This window comes from Ursus arctos, chromosome X (assembly GCF_023065955.2).
Source record: "Ursus arctos isolate Adak ecotype North America chromosome X, UrsArc2.0, whole genome shotgun sequence".
In the NCBI taxonomy this organism is placed as follows: domain Eukaryota; kingdom Metazoa; phylum Chordata; class Mammalia; order Carnivora; family Ursidae; genus Ursus; species Ursus arctos.
This window is the reverse complement of record NC_079873.1, coordinates 39,517,140-39,542,177: the sequence shown is the minus strand read 5'-3', so window position 1 is coordinate 39,542,177 and position 25,038 is coordinate 39,517,140. Positions and strand designations below refer to the sequence as shown.

The following is a 25,038-nucleotide window of genomic DNA, read 5'->3' as shown; positions in this document are numbered from 1 at the left end:
ACAGTGTTCTAAGGCACTAGCTGAACCAAAAGAATGAAGAAAAGAGGTTAAAAGCTGGAAAGGAGAAGGTAAAATTACCATTGTTTGTAAATGATATGAGGATATGCCTGTAAGCCCAAGTGAATCAAATGAAAAATGATTACAACCAATAAATCAGTAAGGATGCTGGGTACAAAAGTAATATGCAGAAATAAATACATTGCCTCTATTCAGAGAGGCACCGTTTAGAAATGGGAAGATCCCAAGTATGACTGAACCAAAAAGGTTAAATACCTAGACAAGCGCCAAGATCTTATGACTATACTTCCCACATATAAACCAGGATACGCTTAAAATGGGTCAAAGACTTGAGACAACATGGACGGAGCTAGAGAGTATGACGCTAAGTGAAATAAATCAGTCAGAGAAAGACAAACACCATATGATTTCACTCCTATGTGGAATTTAAGGAACAGAAATGAGCAAAGGGAAAAAAGAGGGAGGCAAACCAAAAAAACAGACTCTTAACTACAGAGAACAAACTGATGGTCACCAGAGGGAGGTGGGGGAGATGGGGGAAATGGGGGGTGGGGTTTGAAGAGATTTTTTTAATTAAATAATTGGGGCGACTGGGTGGCTCGGTTGGTTAAGTGGACAACTCTAGATTTTAGCTCGTAATGATCTCGAGCCCCACGATGGGTTCCACACTCAGTGGGGAGTCTGCCTGAGGGTCTCTCCCTCTGCCCCTCCCCCCACTTGCATGTGCATGTGCTCTCTCTGTAAAATAAATAAATCTTTAAAAAATTAAAAAAAATAATCAGGAAAATGTGAAAAAAAGAAAGTGCATGGTCCAATAATAAAATAATAAAAAAATAAAATGGGTCAAAGATTTAAATAGAAGAACTGAAACCATAAAAGTAGAAGAAAACACGAGATGATTTCTTGATAATCTTGCAATGGGGGAAAACTATGACCCAAATCCAGAAGCCACAGAAGAGATTATTAAAGTTAACTATATAAAAATAAAACACTTCTGTTTGGAAAAGAAAAAAAACCATCATGAGCCCAGTCAGGACAAACTAACTGGGAAAAAGTATGGGAAGAGGAAGAGGAACAGAATTCGCAGGAAAGAAATACAAACGATTTATATTTTGAACGATGAAAATCAAAACTACCCTGGACAGGCCATTTTAAAATAAACGTCTAAAATTTATTTTTCGTATATTTTTAGTCATTTTTATTGTGGTAAAATACAGATCTCACGAAATTTACCACAAAATATACTCACGATGTTGAGCGATCATCACCGTCTGTTTCCGGAAACCTTTCTCAGAACAGAAGCTCCCTACTCACTGAACATTAGCTTGCCCCCCCACCCCCTCTATCCTACTTCCAGTCTCTGTGAATCTGCCTGTCCTTGGTACCTGGTGTAAGTGGAACCATACAATATCCGTTCCTTCGTGTCCGGCTGCTCTCGCTTCGCGTCATGTTTTCCAGGCCCGCCTGTGTCGCGGCCTGCGTCAGAACTTCCTTTCTTGTGGCCGCACACGTACGCAGGCATGGCACACGCCACGCTTCGTCTGGCCGTGCATCTGCTCGGGGCCGGCTGCGCTGTTTCCACCTTCTGGTTGTTTTGGGTGTTGTGACTAATGCTGCTATGAACACTGGTGTACAACTATCGGTGCGACTTCCTGCTCTCAATTCCTTTGGGTAAATACCCACGAGTGGAACTGCTGGACCACATGGTAGCTGCAGATTTAATTTTTCGAGGAGCCCCTGGGCGGTGTTCCACAGCAGCTGCGCCATTTCACGTTCCCGTCGGCAACGCGCCCAAGTTCCAATCTCTCCACATCCTCACCAGCACCTGTCATTCTGCATCGCTCCCTGTGCTTCCTGGCCACTCGTGTGTCTTTTCTGGAGAAATGTCTATTCGAGTCTTTTGCCCACTTCTGAACTGGGTTTTCCTGGGCTGCTGCAGGAGTTCTTTTTCTATTCTGGGTGTGAGTCCCTGACTAGATATATGGCCTGCAAACACCTTTTCCCATGCTGTGGGTTGTCTTTTCACTCTCTTGAACCATGTCCTCTGACGTACTTAAGTTTCTAATCTTGATGAAGTTAAACTTGTTTTGAAATAATTTTAGATTTATAGAAAAGTTCAAAGGTAACATAATTCTTATATACCCTTCACCCAGCTTCCCCTAATGTTAACAGGGGACAAATGTAACCACAGTACATTTGTCAAAACCAAGAAGTTAATTAACTGTAGGAGTTCACCCGTTTTCCCACTACTATCCACCTTCTGTTCCAGGATCGAATCCAGGATGGCACATTGCTTTTCGTCATCATGCACCCTTAGTCTCCTCTGGCCTGTGAAGGTTTCTTAGTCTCCCCCCCCCTTTTTTAATGACTTTGACAGTTTTCAAGAGCACTGGTCAGCTGTTTTGAAGAATGTACCTCAACTTGGGTTTGTCCATTGTGTTTTTGTGATTAGACTTGAGGTTATGGAGGTTATGGTTTTTTGGGGAAGAATACAAGAGAGCTGACCTGCCCTACTGATCGCATTGTATAAGGGGGCCCATGATATCAACGTGACTTATCACTGCCGATGTTGATCTTGACCATGTGGTTGTGGTGGGGTCTGCCAGGTTCCTCCACTATAGTTTCTCTTTTTCCGTTTCTACACTCTGTTCTTTAGAAGTGAGTCACTAAGATTAGCCCACAGTCAAGAGGAGGAAAATTAAGCTCTACCTTCTGGAATGTGGAGTATCTACATATATTATTTGGAATTCTTCTGTAAGAAAGATCTGTGATAGAACATTTCTAATGTGACAGATCTGTAAAAGTCCAAATGTTTGACAAGACACTCTTGGTAAGGCTGTATGGGAAACAGGCACTCTTGTACTGCTGGTAGGAGTGAAAATGGAAACAGTCCCTTGTGGAGGGGAATTTGGCAATAGCTGGTAAAAACTAAAAATCTACCCTAACCCCCAATTTTCCTGGAAATGTAATATACTAATATACTTGCACACATACAAAAACATCATTCAACAGCACTGTTTGTAACGGCAAAGGACAAGAAACAATTTAGAAGAGTCAGAAAAATTCTGCTTAAAAAAAAAAAAGACTAACGAGGGGGGAGAAGAGCCTCACCAAATGTTAAAACATATTATATATAAAGGTGGAACAACTGAAACACAAATGGACAGATAAGTGAAACTGAACAGAGTCCATACTACACAATAACATACATGGAAATTTATAGTAACCCAGAGGCTGCAACTCATACGAACAGGGGGAAAATGGATTAGTCAATAAACACCAGTTGCAGTAATGGTCTGGGCTACAGATCAGTGAACTACAGCCAGTGGACCCAATCCAGTCACCCAAATAAAGTTCTCTTGAACACGGCTATACCTGTTCATTTACATATTGTCTGTGGCTGCTTTTAGCCGAGCAGCTGTGACAGAGACGGCATGGTCTGCAATGCCAAAAATATTTACTATCTGGTCCTTCACAGAAGGAAGTTTAAGAAAATAAAAGTTGTTTATCTACCTCATTTCTTATACCAAGTAAATTCGAGATGAATCAAAAATTTAAATCCCTGAATAGAAACCATAAAAACGTTAGAAAGAAAACATAAGAAAAAAATGAATCACCTCATGGAAGGCCTTTCTAAGCAAGACGAAACCCTGGAAGTCATTTAAAAAAAAAAAAAAACCTGATAAATCTGGCTTTGTAAAAACTTATTAAAAACAGGTTAAAAGGGGCGCCTGGGTGGCTCAGTCGTTAAGCGTTTGCCTTCGGCTCAGGGCATGATCCTGGCATTATGGGATCGAGCCCCGCATCAGGCTCCTCTGCTGAGAGCCTGCTTCTTCCTCTCCCACTCTCCCTGCTTGTGATCCCTCTCCTTCTGGCTGTCTCTCTGTCAAATAAATAAATAAAATCTCAAAAAAAAATGTTAAAAAAAAACGCGTTATAAAATACCACAAACATCGGGGTGCCTGGGTAGCGCAGTCGTTAAAGCGTCTGCCTTCAGCTCAGGGCGTGATCCCGGCGTACCGGGATCGAGTCCCACATCGGGCTCCTCCGCTGGGAGCCTGCTTCTTCCTCTCCCACTCCCCCTGCTGTGTTCCCTCTCTCGCTGGCTGTCTCTCTGTCACATAAATAAATAAAATCCTTAAAAAAAATTACCACAAACAAATAAACATGTCATAAAGCAAGCATGGTAAAAATGTTAATGGTAGAATCCAGCAGATGGTTATAGAGGTATTCACTGTAAAATTCTTTCAACTTTGCTGTACGTTTGAAATTTCATAATAAAACATTGGAAAAACACCATAAAGCTCAAGGTAATTAACAAATGGGGAAAATAAAATGTTTCCAGATATCTGCTTGGTTTCCAATATTTCATAATTGTTCATTTATTCATTCAATAAATATTAATGTAACATTTGCTATGTGTCAAGCGCTGCTCTAGTGCTGGGGACACTGCTGTGAATAAAATGAAGTCCCTTGTCCTTGTGAGCTTGGCTTGGAACCCAAATTATTTCTTTACGATAAATGCCTGGACAGGAAGTGGCTGGTATGAGTGATGTATTTTTAAGGGTTTTTTGTTTGTTTGTCAGAGAAGCGGAGGTGGGGGAGAGGGAGAGAGAGAATCTTAAGCAGGCTCCATGCACGGTGCAGAGCCCGACACAGACCTTGATCTCACGACCCTGAGATCATAACTTGAGCCAAAATAGTCAGATGCTTAACCGACTGAACCTCCTACGTGCCCCTTAAGGGTTCTGATGTGAGCAACGTTTCTTTGTGTTTGCTTACCACAGTTATCCCCCAATACTTGAACTCTGGTCCTCAGAATTTAAGAACCGAACAGAGTTGAATAAATGTTCAGATGAAATCCTGAACTCTGACACTCAGCATCTAAACCAAATAAATTTTTTAAAGATTGATTTATTTACTTTAGAGACAGAGAGAGTGCGAGCACATGTGAGCAGGGGGGAGGAGGGCGAGGGAGAGAAAGAATCCTCAAGCAGACTCCCTGCTGAGCATGGAGCCTGAGGAGGGGCTCAATCCCAGGACCCCAAGATCATGACCTGAGCTGAAACCAAGAGTCAGCCACTTAACTGACCGAGCCACCCAGGTGCCCCTAAACCAAATAAATTTCCATACTGAACTCTTGCTATCTAAACTTGGGAAGAGAACAGATTTGGACAGTAAGGGATACTTTTCATTGGCCACAGAACACTTTGACAAAATACCTTCCAAAGACAGACCCTGTTCATAATACATTTCCACGAAGCTGGACTGAATCCTAATATGCGAGGACCTCCGCAAAATGAATATATTTCTGAAAATCAAAAACTGCCAAAATTGGCAGAAGAACTAGACAAAATGATCATTAAAAATCCAGGCCCTTTTAAAGCTCAGTTTTAACAAGCTTTCAAGGGACAGATACTTTTTATACAAGTTTCTCCAATAAAGAGAGAAATGGCAAAAGCTGCCCAAATCATGCAATGAGGCTACGGTGACTCAGTGTCAGATGGATACTAGAAAAGGAAATCATTAAGACCACTTCACTGAGGTGACACAGACGCAAATATCCTAGTAATACAGTACCTAACCAAATGTAACAGTGTTTTAAAAACATACATATTAAATAATTTTTCTGCCAACAACTGATGAATAAGCATTAGGAAAACAGATTCAGAAGCATCTACAAAGCCAATGAACTGTGCTCTTAAAACATATCAAGGCCATGGAAGAAAAAGAAAGACTTAGTAACTTCCTGAGTAAAGGGAACCAAAAATACAAAGTAGCTCCATACAGTGTAGCGTGTGATCTTGGACAGGATCCTAGATTAGGGAACCAATGCCGTAAAGGACAAGGGATGACATCAGAATACGAACTTTTTAGAAGATAAAAGTACTGCAACAATGTTCAGTTCCCTGATATTCAGAAGTGTACTGTGGTTACAGAAGAGAAAGTCCTTGTTCTTAGGACGTACATGCTGTCATACTTAACGGTCACGTCAGTCACTAACTGAAATGATACAGGAAAAAAAAGTTGCCTATACATAGATACCTTGATATACAGCTGTATCTCTACCTATATATACAGAGAGAGATGGGGGGAAGAAGGGCATGGTGAGGCATGTAGGTAGGTAAAATAAATGTGGCAAAATGTTTATAATTAGTGGTTCTGGGGAGAAGATATATGGGAGTTTACTGTACTTGCAACCTTTCTGAAAATTAGAATTTTTTTTCAAAATAAGAAGTTATAAACATACACATACACACCAAGGAAGGTATATCTCAACAATGGCAAGGATGTAATTTAATGTGATTTGTGAAACTAATGGACAAAAGGAGGAAAAAAGCATGTAATTATGAAGTTCGATCCTCATTTCTTTTTTTTTTTAATGTCCATCGAACCCAACATGGATTATTTTTTTTTTTAAAGATTTTACTTATTTATTTGACAGAGAGAGCAAGCACAAGCAGAAGGAGCAGCAGGCAGAGGGAGAGGGAGAAGCAGGCTCTCTGCTGAGTGGGGAGCCTGATGCAAGGCTCAATCCCAGGACCCTGGGATCATGACCTGAGCTGAAGGCAGATGTTTAACCGACTGGGCCACCCAGGTGCCCCTGATTATTTTTTTAAGATTTATTTATTTGAGAGAGAGAGAGAGCGTGCGAGCACAGGGCGAGAGGGAGAGAGAGAACCTTAAGGAGACTCCAAGCTCAGTGCAGACTTGATGCAGGATTCAATTCCAGGACCCTGAGGATCATGACTTGAGCCGAAATCAAGAGTCGGATGCTTAACTGACTGAGCCACCCAGGCACCCCCAATTCTCATTTCTGATAAATCTTGACAAACTAAGATTAGAGAATTTTCTTGGTTTATGAAAGGCTACATTCTAATAGCCTACAGCACACATCCAATTTGATGGCTAAGCAGACGGGGCTGCCTATCAGGCCGGGACTGACTGTTGATGTCTTGCAGATGTCCTTTATGAGACAGAAATGTCTCATCTATCTGCAGATGTCCTTTATGAGGAAGGAAATAAACTACATTGTTTAAGCCATTATTCTTCAGATTCTCTGTTACAACCTGCTAAAATGAATCTTATTTTGTGCACCCAGCATCACTGACACTATTTAATATGGTACTAAAGTCCTAGACAACATTATAAGCGAGGAAAAAGAAATGTGACAGAATTGATTTGCATACAGCATAACCAATTACTTAGAAAGACCATCAGAATCAACAATGAATAATCAGAAATAATAAGAGAGTACAGCAAGGGTAAGATAACTTAGAAAAAGTAACAGCTTTCCTCTACCCCAGCAAACACAAGCTTGGAAAATATAAAAGAAAATAAGACGTCAATGAAAACTATCGAAGCACCTAGGAATTATACAAGAGTTGTATTTTCATTTATTCAGACTTGAATGTCATTCATTCGTTCATTCATTCATTTTTAAGTAGGCTCAATGCCCAGGATGGAGCCTAATGTGGGGCTTGAACTCACGACCCTGAGATCAAGACCTGAGCTGAGATCAAGAGTCAGACACTTAACTGACTGAGCCACCCAGATGCCCCATAGATTTGTATGTCCTTTAAACAAATTTTAAAATATTCTCCATACAGGTCTTGGATCAGATCACCACTTAAAAAAGATGACAATTCTCCCCAAATTAATAATTTGATGCAATCTTAATCAAAATTCTTGAATGTTTTTGAGGGACTTGATACATTTCTTTAAATGTAAGTCCCACAAATGGCTAAAATCAACTTTGATAAGAGAGCAAAGAGGGAGCTAAGAGAGTCTATAAAGCCATAATAACAAAACCAGTAAGGTTCTGGCGTGAGAATTAAACAAACAGACCAATGAAACAAATCAGATTACTCAAGACAGATCCACGTACATGAGGGAACTTGAAATGAGATGACGTACTACAAATCAATAAAGAAAGAATGGACTATTTAAAAGGTACTGGGAAAACTGCCTACTATATGGAGGAACACAAAACCAGAACCTGCCTTATACCGTATGCAGAAGTGTACTCTAAATGTTACTAAAGATCTAAATGTGAAAGGGAAAACTATAGAGTGAACACAATCTTTGTGATCCAGAGGCAGGAACAGAGAAGTTTCTGAAAGCACAGATTACAAGACAAAAAATGATGAATTTTACAGGTACCCATCCTTGAGGGAATCATTAAGTAAAAGGCAACAGGCACACACCACGGTGTCCTTGGGGCCAATTAGAAGCAAAGCACTCACATACACATGGCAAAGGAGACAGATCTTAAAGACGCAGTGCTGAGTACTACAAAGTTCAGGAAACAAAATGAAAACTGTAGCACTCAGTCGTTTGTACAAACTGAAAACACAAAGCTCAAAATAATGCTACATATTCTAGAAGGATACATTTCAAACAGGACAGAGCAGCTGCCTACAGCTATTGGAATCAGAAATAAAAAGGAAAACACAAACATGGCAAGAGAAGGCCCTGTAATGACCTATGATAGAAACCCACCTTGAACTGAAAAGGTATGATTTAACTCAAACCTCTGCACTTGAGGGCCTCTGAAAGCCAGAAGACAGACAGTGGCTTTATTTCGTTATAAAGTCTGAAGGAAGTATGTCACCTACTCAAAATGCCACAGAGCACTTCGAGAGAATACCACCCAAAACCTGAATGCTTTCAAAAGATATTTTTTAAAAGATGACTGACTAACACTAGATGATGACCACATCTCAAACTTGGGCTCGCTTTTCAGAAAACACTTTTAAAGGGGGTGGTGGAAGAAGAAACACTTTGTAAGACATTTAAAAAAATTACTTCCTCCCTGACATTTTATAAATCTACTGACTTTTAATAGAGGCTTTCTGGGAGCATTAGGTCTACTTTCCTAAGCACTCTTAATATGTCAGGAACAGATCATCTGCGTGAGACATCAACTGGAGTGATCCACCAGAATGGTGAGGGTTGGCCCAGGATCTCTGTATTTTACCAAATGTTCCGACTATTTCCTGTTCGTACCAGTTTAAAAATAACCACACGGGGAAGAAAAATAAAATAAAAATAACCATATGAGAGTGTCCCATACTAGGACAAGTGTCCCGCCAGCTTCAGCCCACCTTGTTCCTGAAGTCTCCCACTATCGGACCTGGCTTGCCCCATACTTACCCTGCACAAATGCCTCACTCTGAAGGCACCACTCCCATCCACCCCTTCAACCCAAAGCTATAGCCCACACCTCCCCCCTGAGAAGCCACAGGCACTTATAACCCACCACCCCTCCGCCACCCACCTCTGCCTCTCCTCCTGCAGTGGCTGTCCACACCTTGGTGAAGATCTGAGTCACCCAAACTGGGAACCTGGGACTCGGCCTCCATTCCTCCCTTTTTCTTGATCCTTTCCCAACTCCACAACCAACCATGGCACCTATCGAGCTGTTTCTTAATATCACCTGTAAAGTGTGTGGTCTCCCTTGTGAGACCCTGAGGAAAAAGGCTGCAGTCTTATCTGTCTCACTCACCACTACACTGCCAGAGCCTAGCACAGGGCCTGGCTTCCAACAGGTGCCAAGTAAATGTCTGCTGAAAAGAAACCAATCATCTGCTGTGCTGTTTCCTCTGCCCGGAAGTCCCCTCCTAGCACCTTCCCGGACCAATTCTTACACAGGGATAAGCCTAGGATGCTTGGTAGGGGTGGGAGTGGGTAACTCACCGTCTTTCATACTCCATGTCCTGATAGGGCCTGCGGGGGCTGCTGGGGCCCCTCCTCAGCCGCTGGCTCCGTTTCACTTCCCAGCCACCCCCGCTGCTGCCACCATGATCTGCCAGCCTGGGTGATGCCTCCTGCAGGGACTCTGAGGAGAGTAGAAGGAAGAAAGGGGTCAAGGCAGTTGGGGCCTCCTTGAGAAACCCTTGTTGTCAAGGGTCTCTGCTGTCCCTTAGCCCAGGGACATTATTTCCCAACTTCCTGGTGCTCCTGTGGACCAGAGTAGGAAGACAGCCCCTACCTGGCCTGCTCCTTCCCTTCTCCACAGACATGACGCTACGGCCCCCAGCCCTAAAATAGCAAGGCCAGGGGCACCTGGCTGGCTCAGTCAATCGAATATGCAACTCTGGATCTCGGGGTCATGAGTTCAAGCCCCACATTGGGCGTAGAGCTTACTTAAATAAAACAGAAATAGCAAGGCCTTTGGCAGAGAGGGGAGCATCCTGCAGAGAGACCTGGTGGTGCCACCTATTCTGTGATCAAGGCTCTGCCATCTGAGACCAGTAGACAAGTCTGAGCCTGGAGCTAGCTACCTGCCCAGGGGGTTCTCGGTGCTGGATGACTTGTCTAAGATCAGGCACATTAGGCACAGAGGCAAGACTTCACAACGGGAGTTGTAGGCACCCACCAAGCTCCTTCCATGGGGCCCCAGGTGCCATTTCATCCTCCCAACAAGATGTTGGCTGCCCCCTACAAGACAGCAAGAGACCACGAAAGGCCTAGAGGGTAAAGGGGCTAACTTGGCAGTGAGATGGTTGACGCCTCGCTGGGCTCCGGGCCAACACAGCTTTGGCCCTCACTCCGCAACTGGCTCAGCCTCGAGCTCTGTCTCTTATGCACAGCCAGGTCCCAAGGTGGTTCTCTCCCCAGGGCTCTGGGTCCAACTTATCCAGAGGCAAAGGAACCCTTTTGAGGCTGTTCCCAACCACTGTGCTGTTCTGCAGGGATGAAGGGCAGTCATTTCACCCAACCCTCAGGGCTGCCATGAGAACTACGTAAGTCCCCAGAGCCACATGACCTGGCCAAGGGTCACCAAGAAGTATCCCAGAATCTTCAGAACCCACCCTCTGAGCAGGACTCAGGCAAAGCTAGGCAGTAACAACACCTGCCCAACACTAGGCTGCCACCACACCTCCCCTCCACGTATACACACAACCAATTTTCTCTTTCTCCTTAAGCCACAGGGAACCAGAGCTGCCTGCTCCCAGATGGATAAGAGTTAGAAACACAACCAGGGGCCCCAGTGGATGAGAGCCAGATACAAAACCCTCAGTAGACTCTGGCAAAGAGGTCAGAGTCACACACCGGTATCCACGACAGATAGGGACCAAAGTCACAGACATGAGCCCCGAATAACTATGGGCCAAAATCAGAAGACAGGAACCCACAATAAGTACGGGCCATAATCACACACCGAGGCCCTTTCAAAGGATGAGCGTCAGAGTCACAGATACGAACTCCTCCCCAAAGAAGGGGCAGTAAGTCATACACACAGTTCTTGCACTCCCTCCCCGCCTACCAAGTGGGTTGGTTAGGGCCAGTCCCAAGAAGACTCCCTATGGATAAGGACCCCTCCCCATGGATAAGGACCTCAGTTACAGCACAGACTACAAGGATAAAGACCAGAGTCATACAGACGTCTTTCCTCCTCCCCCACCCAAGAATAAGGAGGACCAGAGCCACAGAATGCTTCCCCATGGATAGGTAAGTACCCAAGTCACACAGAGGAGACAGCACACCCTCCTCCCCTATGGATAAAGACCTCGGGCCCCTCCACGGATAAAGTTCGGTGTCGCAGACACAGTTAAGCCACGGAAGCCCACTCCCATCGGTCCCTCCCTTCCCCCAACCCGCGTGCACCCATTCCCGTGCCCCAATCGCGCACGCGCCTCAGCTCTCAAAAGCGGGGGGAAGATACCCCCTCCGGGCTCAGGCCATGCACACATCCCTCGGTTCCGCGCGTAGCCCAGGCCCACGTCCCGTAGTCCGCCCTCGCGCCTCCTCTCCGCACCCGCCCGCCCCCGGCCCCTTACCTCCGCCCCCACGACCAGCGACGACGCTCACCTTCTCGGCCCGGGCTGTCAAGGGAGGGCTCCCGGACATCACCTCGGCGCGCCGCCACCTCCTCCAACTCTCCCAGCTCAGCCGGAGCCGGCCTGCACCACCGCCAAGTCCGAGGCCGGAGGCAGAAGGGCGGAGGAGCGGGGAGGGGAGAAGCGCCAAGCGCGCTACCCTCCCCAGGAAACCCACTGCCGCCTACTCCCAGCCGGCCGCAATCACCAGCACAAAATGGCGACGACGAGAAGGGAGCCGGCGCTTCGACCACCATCCACCTACTAAGGGAGCGCGCTCTGGCCGGCCTCGTCTATTGGTCGCCGGCCGCCAACGGCCAGCCCTGGCCGGCTCTGATTGGCAAGCGTATGCCACCTCCCCACTCTCCCAGCGAACGCTCGCAAGTCGCGAAAAGGAGTAGCTATTGGCCAATCCGGCGAGGCCCGCTTTTTAGAAGCTTGGCTTCCTTCGAAGATGAAAGACAAACGGAAGCTCCGCCCCTCCCCCCCCCCCCCCCCGAGGACGAGGGAACTCTCCGTGCCATTGGCTGGGACCTGCATCCACCCAAATGTCAACGCTTTCTTATCAAGGAAATGGGCAGACCTATCAGCCAGAAATTCCTTAGCCTGACCGAGGTTAGGAAAATGGTCACCCCCGTGCTGCCATGACAGAGGGAAGGAAAGAGGGCTACTCAGCACTTCACCTCATTTGAAAACCAAATCCAGACTCGGAACCTATTTAGTGCGGCGGGGGCGGAGCGACAATTGTCGCGCGCGGGCCAACTGCAGCTGCGCGTAGTCGCATTTCCGTCCCCGCCCCTGAGATCCTGCAGTACAATCTGTCATGGCGGCCGGGCTGTTAGGTTTGTGCTCTCGCCGCCTTTTGGCAGTAGCGGCGACGCGAGGGCTCCCGGCTGCCCGTGTTCGCTGGGAATCCAGCTCGTCCAGGGCCGTGATAGCCCCGTCGGCTGTGGCAGGAAAGCGAATGCCGGAACCGACCGTACGCTGGCAGGAGGACCCAGATCCGGAGGACGAAAACCTCTATGAGAAGGTGAGAGGGAGGGGAAACGGGACGCCAAAAGGGTCAATCGGGGGCCGGCGGACGGGGCGCTGTAGAGGACGTTCTTAGGCGGCTGAGGACTGCGCTGCTGGTGAAATCCTCTAAGACTTGGAAACTTTGCCTACCTTGAGTTACTTCTTTGTCCCCTCGTAATCTTCAGTTCAGGGCCAGGGGCGAGACTGGCTTTATTTTGCAGACAGATATCAAACCTGAGGCGGGCAACGCTCAAAACACTTTGGAAGCAACATAGTATAACGACAATAATACTAAACACCCATATGGTGCTTGCTCGGTGCCAGTGCTCTAAACACTTTATGTACGTTATCTTATCTAATCCTCAAAACAACCCTATTTTGAAGTAGGTACTATTAGCATACCTATTCTACAGACGAGGCAACGGAAGCATAAAGATGTTAAGTGACTTGCCCAAACTCGCATAACTGAATGTGTGGCGGAACCAGGTCCGCTGTGCTGTGGTGACAGCAGAGACTCTGAAATCAGAATGCCAGGGTTGGAATACAAGCACTGACAGTTATTCATCTTTGTGACCTTGGTCAAGTAGCTTGACTCCTTGGTGCCTCTTTGTAAAATGGGGAAAGTATTAGGACACCTTCTAGAAAATAAAATGCTGCGTCTGCCTCATGTGATTAAATGAGGCAAAATGCTCCCAACAGCAGCCGGCACCTAGTATTCATCATTAGAAGGTGTTAATCATTGTTGCTACTTTCTGCCTCACTGGGATATTGTGAGGTTTGTGTATAGCACACAGTAGGTTCTTCATCAGTACTATCCTCTGACTTGGATATATAGGATGCTTATTCATTTATTCATTCATTTTGTAAATAATGAGCCAGGGCCTGCTGTATGCCAGGTGCAGTTCAAGGCCCTAGGGGTTCAGCAGTGTGGAAATCAGATAAAGCCCTTGCTCTTCGTAGAGCTTATATGATAATGGAGAACACAGAAGATAAACATGTAAAATATTTGGAAACAGTAATATTGAGTATGTAATAAAATAATGTGATAGGGTCTGGGGAGATGCTACCTTGGTAAACTAATAACTGCTAGAAAGAAAAAGCAAGATAAGTGGATGGGGAGTGACTTGGGGGTAGGGGGTAATTTTGTTCGGTGAAACCATAGGAAATTGGCAGTGTTCAACCATTTTTAACCTATAAAAGTGGCAATTTCCTATAGTTTAAGACAAGTAATGGATAAGGTGACTAGGGAATGCGTCCTAAGGGAAGTGATTATGAAGCCAACACTTTGAGTGAGAAGACAGATCTAGCCATGACGAGATCTGGGGGAAAGCCTTTCTGGGCAGAGGGAAGAGTAAGTGCAAAGGCCCTGTGGTAGGAAGGAGTTTGACAATGCCTAAGACTAGAAAGAGGAATTAAAGGAGAGAGGGGAGATTGGTCTGAGGTGAAATTGGAGACCAGCTTATGCAGGGCCAGCATAAGGCTTTTGTGGAGCCACAGGAAGCCCTCATTGACCTCTTCTTTTTCTTGCCACAGAACCCAGACTCCCACGGTTATGACAAGGACCCTGTTGTGGACCTCTGGAACATGCGGGTCGTCTTTTTCTTTGGCTTCTCTGTTGTCTTGGTCCTTGGCAGCACCTTTATAGCTTATCTGCCTGATTACAGGTGCATGGGGGGTGTCCAAGAGAGTGGAATGGGTGGGGGTGGAGGTTGAAGGGGACTGTGCCAGGTATCCTGTTCTTTGTGCCAGTGGGGACTGGGGAGCTAAGATGGGGTTTGGTTTCCAGTGAGGCTCCCTCACATCTACCCCCATGCTGCTGCCTCCAGAATGCAGGAGTGGGCCCGCCGAGAAGCTGAGAGGCTTGTTAAATACCGAGAAGCCAATGGGCTCCCCATCATGGAATCCAACTGCTTTGACCCTAGCAAGATCCAGCTGCCGGAGGATGAGGACTGACCCGTTGCCAAGCGGGGCCCAAGAAACATCACCTTCTCCACCGCCTGCCTGTCATTCTGCCCTTTCTTCAGAGCACCTAATTAAAGGGACTAAAAGTCTGACTGGCTGGTGTTGGTTTTGTTGGAGGGGGGGAATGTGGGAACAGGTGTGTCAGGTCTTAAAAGGCTACTGCAGCCTTTTCTGGGTGTTCTGGTTATCTGTTGCTGGGTAACAGACACCCTAAGACTTAGTGGCTTAAGATGACAATTTAGTATTCTCTTTCATGGTCCTGTGATCAACTGGGCTTAGCTAGGTGGCTCTTGGGGCCTCAGGTGGTTGCAGTCAGATGGTGGCGGGGGGCTGGAGGCGTCTTTAACTGGGACGGACGTCCGAGGTGGCTTCTTCATGCGCACGTCTGGCACTTCAGTCTTCTTCCATGTGGCATCTCTCTCCAGCAGAATAGTCCGGGCTCCTTATAGGGTGGCTCAGGGCTCCTCTGGATGGAGGTGTGGCGTATAGGAAGAAATCAGTGGCAGCCATCTTAGAAAAAGGGCTGGGACGACTGGGGATTGAGGGTGGTGTGTCGGAGCAGGGCTTTTCTATTGCTGAGAACGAGCATTTGTCTCCCTCGCCACGTTCTCTGTTTCTCTCTGCACTTTGGAGTTTCTGCCGGTCTTGTGTCTTGGTGAGTCTGGATGCCTCTCTTTTCCCTTCTGTCCTGGTCTGGGTGGCCTCATACTCAAGACGCACATCTGTGTGTGTGCATGCGTGTCTGTGTCTTTGCCTGCCTGCTCCCCTTCTCCCCCTCCCCCTCGCAGGAATTCTCCCCCTGCACATTCTTTCTCTGGGAATAGGCTGTCTCCTTGCAGCAGGGGCTCATTCTTTCAGGCTCTCTCTGTCTTTGTCTCTCTCTGTCTCTCTGCGTTCTGGAAGATGGAACCCAGGAGACTTGCTCTGGCTGTCTGTTTCTTTCCAGGGAGTCTCTCCTAAATTCCCGTTAAGTCTGGACATCTGGGCTCCCCTTCATGCCCCTGGCATCTCTGCCCTTTCCCCGGTGGCCCCGTTCCACAGCTCATACTTCAAAACTCCACATCACATGCTCATTGCTACCATCTCTGTGCGTGTCCCTGCTTGGACTTCGGAGAGTGCAGGAGCCCCCAGTCACTGGCTACCAGAAGAAAATCTGTCCCAATGGACCCACTGCTAGAGGTGATGTCTCTACCCCTTGCTGCTGAGTCTCAGGAGGAGCCCTAGTCCACTGGTCTGTGGCTAAGGTGGGAGCAATGTCCACGTGAGCCTTCCTGGAAGTGAGCAGTTTCACTTCCTGAGTGCTTCATCGTGGGGCCTGTCTCCCAATCTGAGGATAGGCCCCGAAGCGGAGAATCCTAACGCGTAAAGGGAGCACTCTCCACCTTCCAGCCTGCAGTTACTGGGACTGGAAGCGAAAGGGACATGCTGTCCCAGCCACCAAGTACCTGAGTATATTGGGGGAATACTCCCTATGGTAAACCTCAGCCTGTTGCCGCCATGCCCTACCATCGGCCCAGAGAACCCGTCCCCCCACTGAGCCCATCCGGGCGGTAAGCTGCATGAGGGCAGGTACTCAGGCATGCCCGTTCGCTTAGAGCAGGGATTGGTACAGTATGTGCTTGAGAAACGTGCAATTGCTACCTCTGGTACAGGTGCCGTGCCCTACCACCAAGGCCCCTCAGGCTTACGCCACTGAGGCTGCGCACTTCAAGTCCCCCCAGTCCTGCCTCCTCACCAAGCTCCCAGGATCTCAAGAGACCTCCATTCTGGCCAAACAGGAGCCTGCACTTAGACTAAATCCTAAAATCCATACTTTTGCTCCCTTCCTGATGGCAACAATACCACCTCCCCCCCCCAGCCACACCCACCACCTCAAAACTTCTTTGTTCTGACCATTGAATTAAAATGTACATGCAGGGGCGCCTGGGCGGCACAGCGGTTAAGCGTCTGCCTTCGGCTCAGGGCGTGATCCCGGCGTTATGGGATCGAGCCCCACGTCAGGCTCCTCTGCTGTGAGCCTGCCTCTTCCTCTCCCACTCCCCCTGCTTGTGTTCCCTCTCTCACTGGCTGTCTCTATCTCTGTCGAATAAATAAATAAATAAATCTTTAAAAAAATAAAATTAAAATAAAATGTACATGCAGGGGCACCTGGGTGGCTCAGTCGGTTAAGCATCTGCCTTCGGCTCAGGCCATGATCTCAGGGTCCTGGGATTGAGCCTGCGTGGGGTGGGCGTGGGGGGGGGTGTCCCTGCTCAGTGGGAGGTCAGCCTCTCCCTCTGTGTCTTCCCCCGCCCCCACCACTCATGCTCTCTCTCTCTCTCAAATAGATAAATAAAATCTTAAAAAAAAATGTACATACAGCCTTCAAAGCTCATTTACTTTTTACAAACTGGACACTTCCACGTAACCAGCACCCAGGTCAAAAAAGAGAACGTGAACAAACAGTAGAAGCTCCCTTCAAGTCCCACCCCCCCACCCTCACCCCCACTCTGAGGGTAACCACTCTCCTGACCTCGAACAATGTCAGTTAGTTTTGTCTAGTTTGGAACTTCCATATAAGTGCAATCATACGTTTTTCTGTCCAGCTCCTTTTATTCAGCATGATTGTGACGTGGAGCCATGTTGTTTTATAACCGGTAGTTTGTTCTCATTGCTGTAATTTCTTCTATTGTGTGACTAGATCACACTTCATCCATTCCAGTGTTGATGGGCATTTGGGTAGTTTTCTGTGTGGGGCTATTGAGAATGATTCTGTGAACATTCTTTTTATTTTATTTATTTGACAGAGAGAGAGAGAGCGCCAGGCAGAGGGAGAAGCAGGCTCCCCAAGGAGCAGGGAGCCCAATGTGGGGCTCCATCCCAGGACCCCCGGATCATGACCTGAGCTGAAGGCAGACGCTTAACTGACTGAGCCACCCAGGTGCCCCGATTCCGTGAACATTCTTACACACGTCTTTTTGTTGTATACATTTTTTAAAGATTTTATTTATTTATTTGTCAGAGATCGCACAAGCAAGGGGAGCAGCAGGCAGAGGGAGAAGCAGGCTCCCCGCTGAGCAAGGAGCCCGATGTGGGGCTCGATCCCAGGACCCTGGGATTATGACCTGAGCTGATGGCAGACGCTTAACCAACTCAGCTACACAGGCATCCCTTGTTGTATACACCTTTTGATGGATAGATGCACTCATTTCTCTTGGGCATATACCTAGGACCTAAGTCATGGGGTAAAATGGGATCAGCTTTAGTAAATGACGCCAATTTTCCAATCTCCACATCCCTCAGGGGTGAACACCACATCCCCACCATCGCTCAGCACCCTCCATCATTCTCACTGTAGCCATTCTGGTGAGCCACTGACCTTTTAAGGACCACACTGAGATGAAGAGGTGGAAGTTTGTTGCCTGCCCTGTGCCAAGTTCTGACAGTGAACCAGACACTGATGCATACCAGGATCCTTGTCCTCTGGCATTTCCCAGGGTGGGGGTGATGGCACGGGCTGGTGCGAGTGGTCAGAGGGCCTAAACACAGAGGACTTTCATCCTACTGTTTGACCCCAGGGATGTTTGAACCTTGATCCATTGGACCCAGCTCTGCTCTGGCGACGTAACATACCAACCTCCTTCATCCTTCAGTCTCATAGGACATTTATTATGTGCAAGGCCCAGCGAACAAGACAGTCACGGGCCCTGTAGCAGATGCTGTCAGTTCCCTGCCCGTATCCGCATGTCCTTACAGCTCCAGTGTGCACTGGCCAACTGCCAACCGCCAGGGTCTGTGTGTCTTCGCTGGAGGGCTTCCTCTCAAGCTGCAAGAAGGACGTTCTCTTCTGTCTGTGGGCCTGGCAGGCTGGAAGGGCCAGGCAATGAACATCCCTCGGCAGCAGCCCTTAACCAATGACTGATGAGAGCAGGTAGATAAGTACCCTTGCCCCCTCGGTCCTCAGATGGGACATCTCTAAGGTGTCCGTTCTCCCCTGGCCCCCAGAACTCCTCAGTGCGAACACGCTCGGGCTAACCCCCAACACTAAGTTGCTTACTAACAGTCTCCATTGGCTGCCTTCTCTTCTTTGTCTTGCTGCCCGACTTCCCCACGGCCCTACAGGTGCTTCCTGGAATTCCGTCCTGAATAAAAGACTTGGCTTCCATTCTTGGGTCAGGGACGGCTTCTGTAGGCAGCCCCACTAAAACAGTCTGGATCCTCAAGGAGTTTCCCTCAAGGTGGTGGGTAAGACCGGAGTTCACAAACATAGAAGTCCACGGATGAGATAAGTTCTACCAGTGTGGCTGGAATATGGTGCTTACTGGAAACCCTGGGCTCTTCGAGGAAGAGTGGCTGGAGAGGACATTATAGAGGCGGTCGGGAGCCACGGTTCGAAGTTCCGATTTTATACACTAGTGGACCAGAAGCTTTCTCAAAGCTCGTCTCAGACCATTCTGGACTGTGTAAGGGGCATTGCTTACACTTTCTGTCATGGATTACCTAGGAAATAAAAACGAAATATCTTACCAGATTCACGGCTGTTGCTGACAGAAGCACCACGGGGTAAACTGACAGCCCGGAAAACTCTGAGCTTTAAAATGTGTCGAGGGAAAACTCGTGGAAGGATCAAATGGTCTCCACAAAACGGGAGCCTGCACATCGTGATCCTGAAATATTAGACTCGGTGAAAACTGGCCACAAAAAAAAAAAAAAAAAAAAAAGCTCAGCATGACAGGAGCTATTCATCCAATGAATATTTATTGAGTGCCTACGGGATGCCAGGCACTGTTAGAAGCAGTGGGGAAACAGCAGGGAGCGGAAGATTCAAAACTTCCCGCCTTCCTAGAGCTTATGTTCCAGCAGAGGGAGACAGACAATAAACAAGGCAACCAATGACGTTATTTGTATGTTGGGAGATGGTAAGTATGCATTAAATTTCGGGGGGACCAGGGGGTGTCAGCTTGACTCAGTCCAGGGAGCATCCCACTCTTGATCTCCAGGACATGAGTTCCAGCTGCACACTGAGTGTGGAGATTACTGAAAAATAAACAAACAAACAAATAAACTCAAGGGTGATCAGGAGTGTAAGGTGACAGAAGCTTGTATTTAAATAGGGTAGTCACGTGATTTTGGCTCAGGTCATGATCACAGTGTGGTGAGATCAAGCCCCATGTCGGGCTCCGTGCTCAGTGGGGGGTCTGCTTGAGATTCTCTCTCTCCCTCTCCCTCTGCCTCTTTCCCCACTCTCATCCTCTCTCTCTCTCAGATAAATAAATAACTCTTTCAATAAAGATTTTATTTATTTACTTGACACAGAGAGAGTGAGAGAGCACAAGCAGGGGCAATGCCAGAGGGAGAGGGAGAAGCAGACAGGGAGCCTGATGCGGGGCTCGATCCCAGGAGCCTGGGATCATGACCTGAGCTGAAGGCAGATGCCCAACGAACTGAGCCACCCAGGTGCCCCTAAATAAATCTTTAAAAATATTTAAAAAATAGGGTAGTCAGCTTAGGCCTTGTTGAAAAAGGATTTTTAAAAAAAGAAAGATGGGGCGCCTGGGTGGCACAGTGGTTAAGCGTCTGCCTTCGGCTCAGGGCGTGATCCCGGCGTTCCAGGATCGAGCCCCACATCAGGCTCCTCTGCTATGAGCCTGCTTCTTCCTCTCCCACTCTCCCTGCTTGTGTTCCTTCTCTCGCTGGCTGTCTCTATCTCTGTCAAATAAATAAATAAAATCTTTAAAAAAAATAAAATAAAAAAAGAAAGATGATTTTTTTTTTCAGGAAAGAAATGTGAGGGAAATAAGAGATGAGCTATAGAGATAGAAGAGCATTTCTGGCAGAGGGAACAACGAGTACGGTCACCGAAGCAAGAATGTTCCTGAGTTGTTCAAGGAGCAGCCTGACTCCAAGGAGCTATCTGGGGCAAAGCCATTATTGCTGAAAAAAGATGCAGACAAGAACATTGATGCACGAATCGAATTGTCACTGTAAAAATGAACCCGAAAGTGATTCATCCCACTGTAAACAGTTTGAGAAAAGTGAAAATGGCTCAAACTGGCTTTGGGTTAAGTGCCTCCCTGCAGGGCATGGAACAAGGAATTAAATTGGCTCATAATTCATGCCAGGGCAAACTCTCTCTCTCTCTCTTTTGAAAGATTTTATTTATTTATTTAAGAGCGAGAGCCAGAGCACATGTGAGCAGAAGCAGGGGCAGAGGGAGAGGGAGTGGGAGAAGCAGACCCCCCGCTGAGTGCAGAGCTGAGACACGGGGCTCGAACCCAGGACCCCGAAATCTGACTCTTCTGACTCTGCATGAGTCAGAAGAGCAAATCCAGGGCCAACCAGGATCCAGACAAGGCACCTTGGAATCAACCATCATCAGAAGGGTTCATTCCCTCATTCATTCATTCATTCATTCATCCCACAAATATTTACCAATTGCCTACTGTGCGATACGGGTTACAGCAGTGAATAAAACAGGTAAAAATCTCTGCCCTCTGGGAGCTGACTTCTATAAAAGACAGATAACAAATGTAAAGAACAAATAGCAATTTTGAGTAATGCTAATCGCTCGATCAATAAGTAAAATGTATAATACAGTGATAAATGTGAAGGAGAAAAATGACACAGGAAAGGGTAAAGTGAGTCTGTGTGTGTGTGTGTGTGTGAGAGAGAGAGAGAGAGAGAGAGAGAGAGAGAGAGAGAATGTGTGAATTTTAGCTAAAGTGGCCAGGAAAAAGGCCTCTCTGAGATGACATTTGAGAAGGGCCTAAAGGCGGTATCTAACTGGAGAGAGAACTTTGACACAAGAGCTGTGAGGGCAAGACAATCATGGTGGTTAGAGGCATGGGTTCTTGAGCCAGACTGTCTGGGTTCAAATCACAGCCCCCTCCCCAAATGTGTGACCTTATGTGCCCATTTTACTCTCCTTTTAAAAAAAGATGTTATTTATTTATTTGAGAGCCAGCGAGCAAGAGAGAGCACAGCCTGGGTGGGGGGCAGAGGGAGAGGGAGAAGCAGACTCCCCACTGAGCAGGGAACCCCATGTGGGGCTCGATCCCAGGACCCTGGGATCACGACCTGAGCCGAAAGCAACCTCTTCACCACTTAACTGACGGAACCACCTAGGCGCCCCCCGCCCCGCTTCCCACCCCATTTTACTCGGAAGGGGCTAATGACATTAACTCCCTCCTAAGTATATTGATAGGGTTAATTTGAGAGTGCTTATACCATTGCCTGACACAGATTAGGTGTTTGTAAATATTGGTTGAATGAATGAATCCTTATTCACATGAAAGTGACCATGGAAGTTTTTAAATAAGTGCCCTAAAAAAATGAAATCGTGGTAATTATGGTTTGGGGGATGTTTAGATTGTGGACTTGAAATAGAAGGTGGTTTCGGAATCCCTAGCAGTCACTTCTGGGGGGTTTGGGGTCGGGTAGGGAAAGTGGCAGTTTCTGACGACAAGGTTTGAAAAACGACTCAGGCCAATCAGGGCCTTAGCAGTAGTTGTCGGAAAAGTGGCGGGATTCTGGGAGTCAGTCATCTCAAAGGTAGAGAGGGTCTGGGGAACTGTGCCAGGGTCAGAATGAGGATCCAGGGTCTCAGCTGAAGTTTGGGAAAAGAGCAGCCATCAATGGAGGCCACGAGGTGTCAAGGACAGGTACACCTCTGGGGGCCTCGAAATGCTTTCGTCTTGTCTTTTTATTCTCTTTCCAACTCCCTCCCCTCCTTTGCGTCTTTGGTAAAGATCAGCTTCTCAGAGATGACTCCCCTTATTTAAAATCTTAATCCCCCTTGCTGTTCATTCTCTATGTTGATTGTTGAGTTTCCCCCCTCTCCTCAGCACACACGAAGTGTGTCACTGGGTGTGCTGTCCTTTTAACTGTGGTCATGCTACCAAAAAATAAACCAAAGTAAACTAGCAAACTGTTAATGAGAAAGAAGGAGGAGGAGGAGGAGAAGGAGGAGGGGAGGAGGTAGAAAGAGGAGAGAGGCAGGGAGGAAGGAAATCTTCAAAAACCCTAAATCCATCAAGAGAAGACAGAACTGGTGGTTTGGGTCTGGATCACACAGGGTTCTGAATGTCACACCGAGGTTTGGTGTGCACACGTGTATGGCTTCGCATGGACGCCATCTAAATGAAAAAAACCTCTCTGCGCACACTTTTCAGCCTCTGCTTCTGCCAAGATTCTAAGTCATATCGACCTCTGGGCCATCATTCTTCTCACCTGGAATCTGCTTTCTCCCTTTTCCAGAAAGATTCCACTTGCCCTACAGATGGGGCCTCTCTGGGGGAAGCTTTTGTTCTGGGGGAAAAAAAAAGAAAAACAAGCCAGAGCGGTCAGTTTGGGATCTGAAAGACTTTTGATTAATAAAACTTACCATTTTTAGTTTAAAGTCTATTTTGTCTGATATAAATATAGCTATACCTGCTTTTATGGCTTACCATTTGCTTGAAATACTTTCACCATGACCTCACCTTCAGTCTATGTGTGTCCTTCCTTAAGGCTAAAGTGAGTCTCTTGTAGACAGTGCATTGTGAGATCTTGTTTGGTTTTTTTTTAATTAATTCAGCCATTTAATGTCTTTTGATTGGAGAATTTAATTTATTTACATTTAAGGTAATTATTATTTTTAATGTTTTTTTATTATATTATGTTAGTCACCATACAGTACATCCCTGGTTTTTGATGTAAAGTTCAATGATTCGTTAGTTGCGTATAACACCCAGTGCACCATGCAATACGTGCCCTCCTTACTACCCATCACCAGCCATCCCATTCCCCCACCCCTCCCCTCTGAGGCCCTCAGTTTGTTTCTCAGAGTCCATAGTCTTTCATGCTTCATTCCCCCTTCTGATTACCCCCCCTTTCTTTATCCCTTTCTTCCCCTACCGATCATCCTAGTTCTTATGTTCCATAGATGAGAGAAATCATATGATAGTTGTCTTTCATTAAGAAGTTGTGGTCCATATATACAATGGAATATTACTCAGCCATCAGAAGGAACGAGTTCTCAACATTTGCTGCAACATGGACGGCACTGGAGGAGATAATGCTAAGTGAAATAAGTCAAGCAGAGTAAGGTAATTATTGATAGGTAAGGATTTACTATCACCATTTTGTTCGTCGTTTTCTGGCTCTTTTGTAGATCTGTTGTTCCTTGTTTCTTATCCTACGGTCTTTTTTGGCTCTTTGATGTCTTGGTATCAGTACGCTTTGACTTTATCATGTTCTTTCCTGTAATTACTATAGGTTTTCCCGTTGTGGTTACCGTGAGGCTTACATACAGTATCTTCAAATTATAACAACACCCTCTTAGAAGCTGGTAGAAACCTAAACTTCAATAGCAGTTTACTTTACACTTTTACTTCTCCTCTCCCTCACAATTTAGGTTATTGATGTTGCAGTTTACATATTATATATTGTGTAACCAATAACAGATTATAACAGTTATGACTTTTTACGTTTAACTTTTTAAAAAAGATTTTATTTATTTATTTATTTATTATTTATTTATTTATTTATTTATTTATCTTATTGGTCAGAGAGCGACAGACAGACAGAGAGAGTACACGCAGGGGGACCGGCAGGCAGAGGCAGAAGCAGGCTCCCTGCTGAGCAAGGGGCCCCATGCAGGGTGCAGGACTGGATCTCAGGACCCCGGGATCATGACCTGAGCCGAAGGCAGACGCTTCACCGACTGAGCCACCCAGGCATCCCTGTTTTTTAACTTTTAAACTAGAGTTGTAAGCTAATTACAGTACCACCGTTACCATATTACAAAACCATATAGAAAACACAATTACATAACGTGTAAATATATATATATATATTTTAAAACACACACACGCACACACGCGGGTAAAATTTCCTGTACTGGGATGGAACACCAGCGGTCTGAATCCAAGTCAATCCCTCTGCGCTCGATGAGAAACAAAGTAGCAGCCCTCCTGAGTTACTCTTCCCAGCTGTCTTGCACCTGCCCCCAGGTTTTTGCGTTCCTTAGCGTGGCTGCCGCGCAGACTCCTCGCCCCACTGCGCGCTTACAACACTGTCTCACTGTCTCCCTTCCCGGGCACCGAACCCGACACCTTAGGGGACCAGCAGAGAGAAGCTGGGCCGGGCTCAGAGCCTCTCTGCAGGCCCGCCTGTCTTGGTGCCATTAGGTGTTCAGGCAGAGGCGGAGCCAGCTATGACCGCTCCTTGGGCCGGTGGCCGCCCTCGGGTTAATTAGCAG

The 25,038-nt window shown here is 46.8% G+C and overlaps 2 protein-coding genes and 1 long non-coding RNA gene across 14 annotated transcripts in view; 1 reads left to right on the top strand and 2 right to left on the bottom strand.

Moving 5' to 3' along the window:
* Positions 1 to 12,283, bottom strand: part of RBM10 (RNA binding motif protein 10) — a 28,398-nt gene extending 16,115 nt beyond the window's left edge. For 3 of the 12 annotated variants that reach the window (XM_026513448.4, XM_026513449.4, XM_048213473.2), the window contains exons 1-2: positions 11,836 to 12,199; positions 9,718 to 9,859 (exon numbers count right to left, since the gene is read on the bottom strand). In XM_026513448.4, the coding sequence (XP_026369233.1) occupies positions 9,718 to 9,859; positions 11,836 to 12,100 (407 nt within the window). In that variant the 5' untranslated portion in view covers positions 12,101 to 12,199. Of the gene's footprint in view, positions 1 to 9,717; positions 9,860 to 11,804 lie in introns of all 12 variants that reach the window. The other 9 variants (XM_048213476.2, XM_048213477.2, XM_026513452.4 and 6 more) reach the window with 6 other exon arrangements.
* A 153-nt stretch (positions 12,284 to 12,436) lies between these two features.
* On the top strand, positions 12,437 to 14,908 carry NDUFB11 (NADH:ubiquinone oxidoreductase subunit B11). Its single transcript, XM_026513518.3, has 3 exons — positions 12,437 to 12,873; positions 14,391 to 14,521; positions 14,684 to 14,908. Exons 1-3 carry the CDS (start codon positions 12,667 to 12,669, stop codon positions 14,808 to 14,810), a joined length of 465 nt encoding a protein of 154 aa, XP_026369303.2. The 5' UTR covers positions 12,437 to 12,666; the 3' UTR covers positions 14,811 to 14,908.
* A 3,541-nt stretch (positions 14,909 to 18,449) lies between these two features.
* On the bottom strand, positions 18,450 to 23,105 carry LOC125281218 (uncharacterized). The gene is made up of 3 exons (XR_008959000.1): positions 23,028 to 23,105; positions 21,231 to 21,306; positions 18,450 to 19,298 (listed from the first exon to the last, which is right to left on the bottom strand). It is a non-coding gene; the product is annotated as an uncharacterized LOC125281218 (long non-coding RNA).
* Positions 23,106 to 25,038: the final 1,933 nt, after the last annotated feature.

Bases quoted from the DNA above. Each gene is read 5' to 3' on its own strand.
- NDUFB11 (XM_026513518.3), top strand. From the start codon at position 12,667: ATGGCGGCCGGGCTGTTAGGTTTGTGCTCTCGCCGCCTTTTGGCAGTA. The intron at 12,874-14,390 runs GTGAGAGGGAGG...TTCTTGCCACAG, and splicing joins ACGAAAACCTCTATGAGAAG to AACCCAGACTCCCACGGTTA. The intron at 14,522-14,683 runs GTGCATGGGGGG...TGCTGCCTCCAG, and splicing joins GCTTATCTGCCTGATTACAG to AATGCAGGAGTGGGCCCGCC.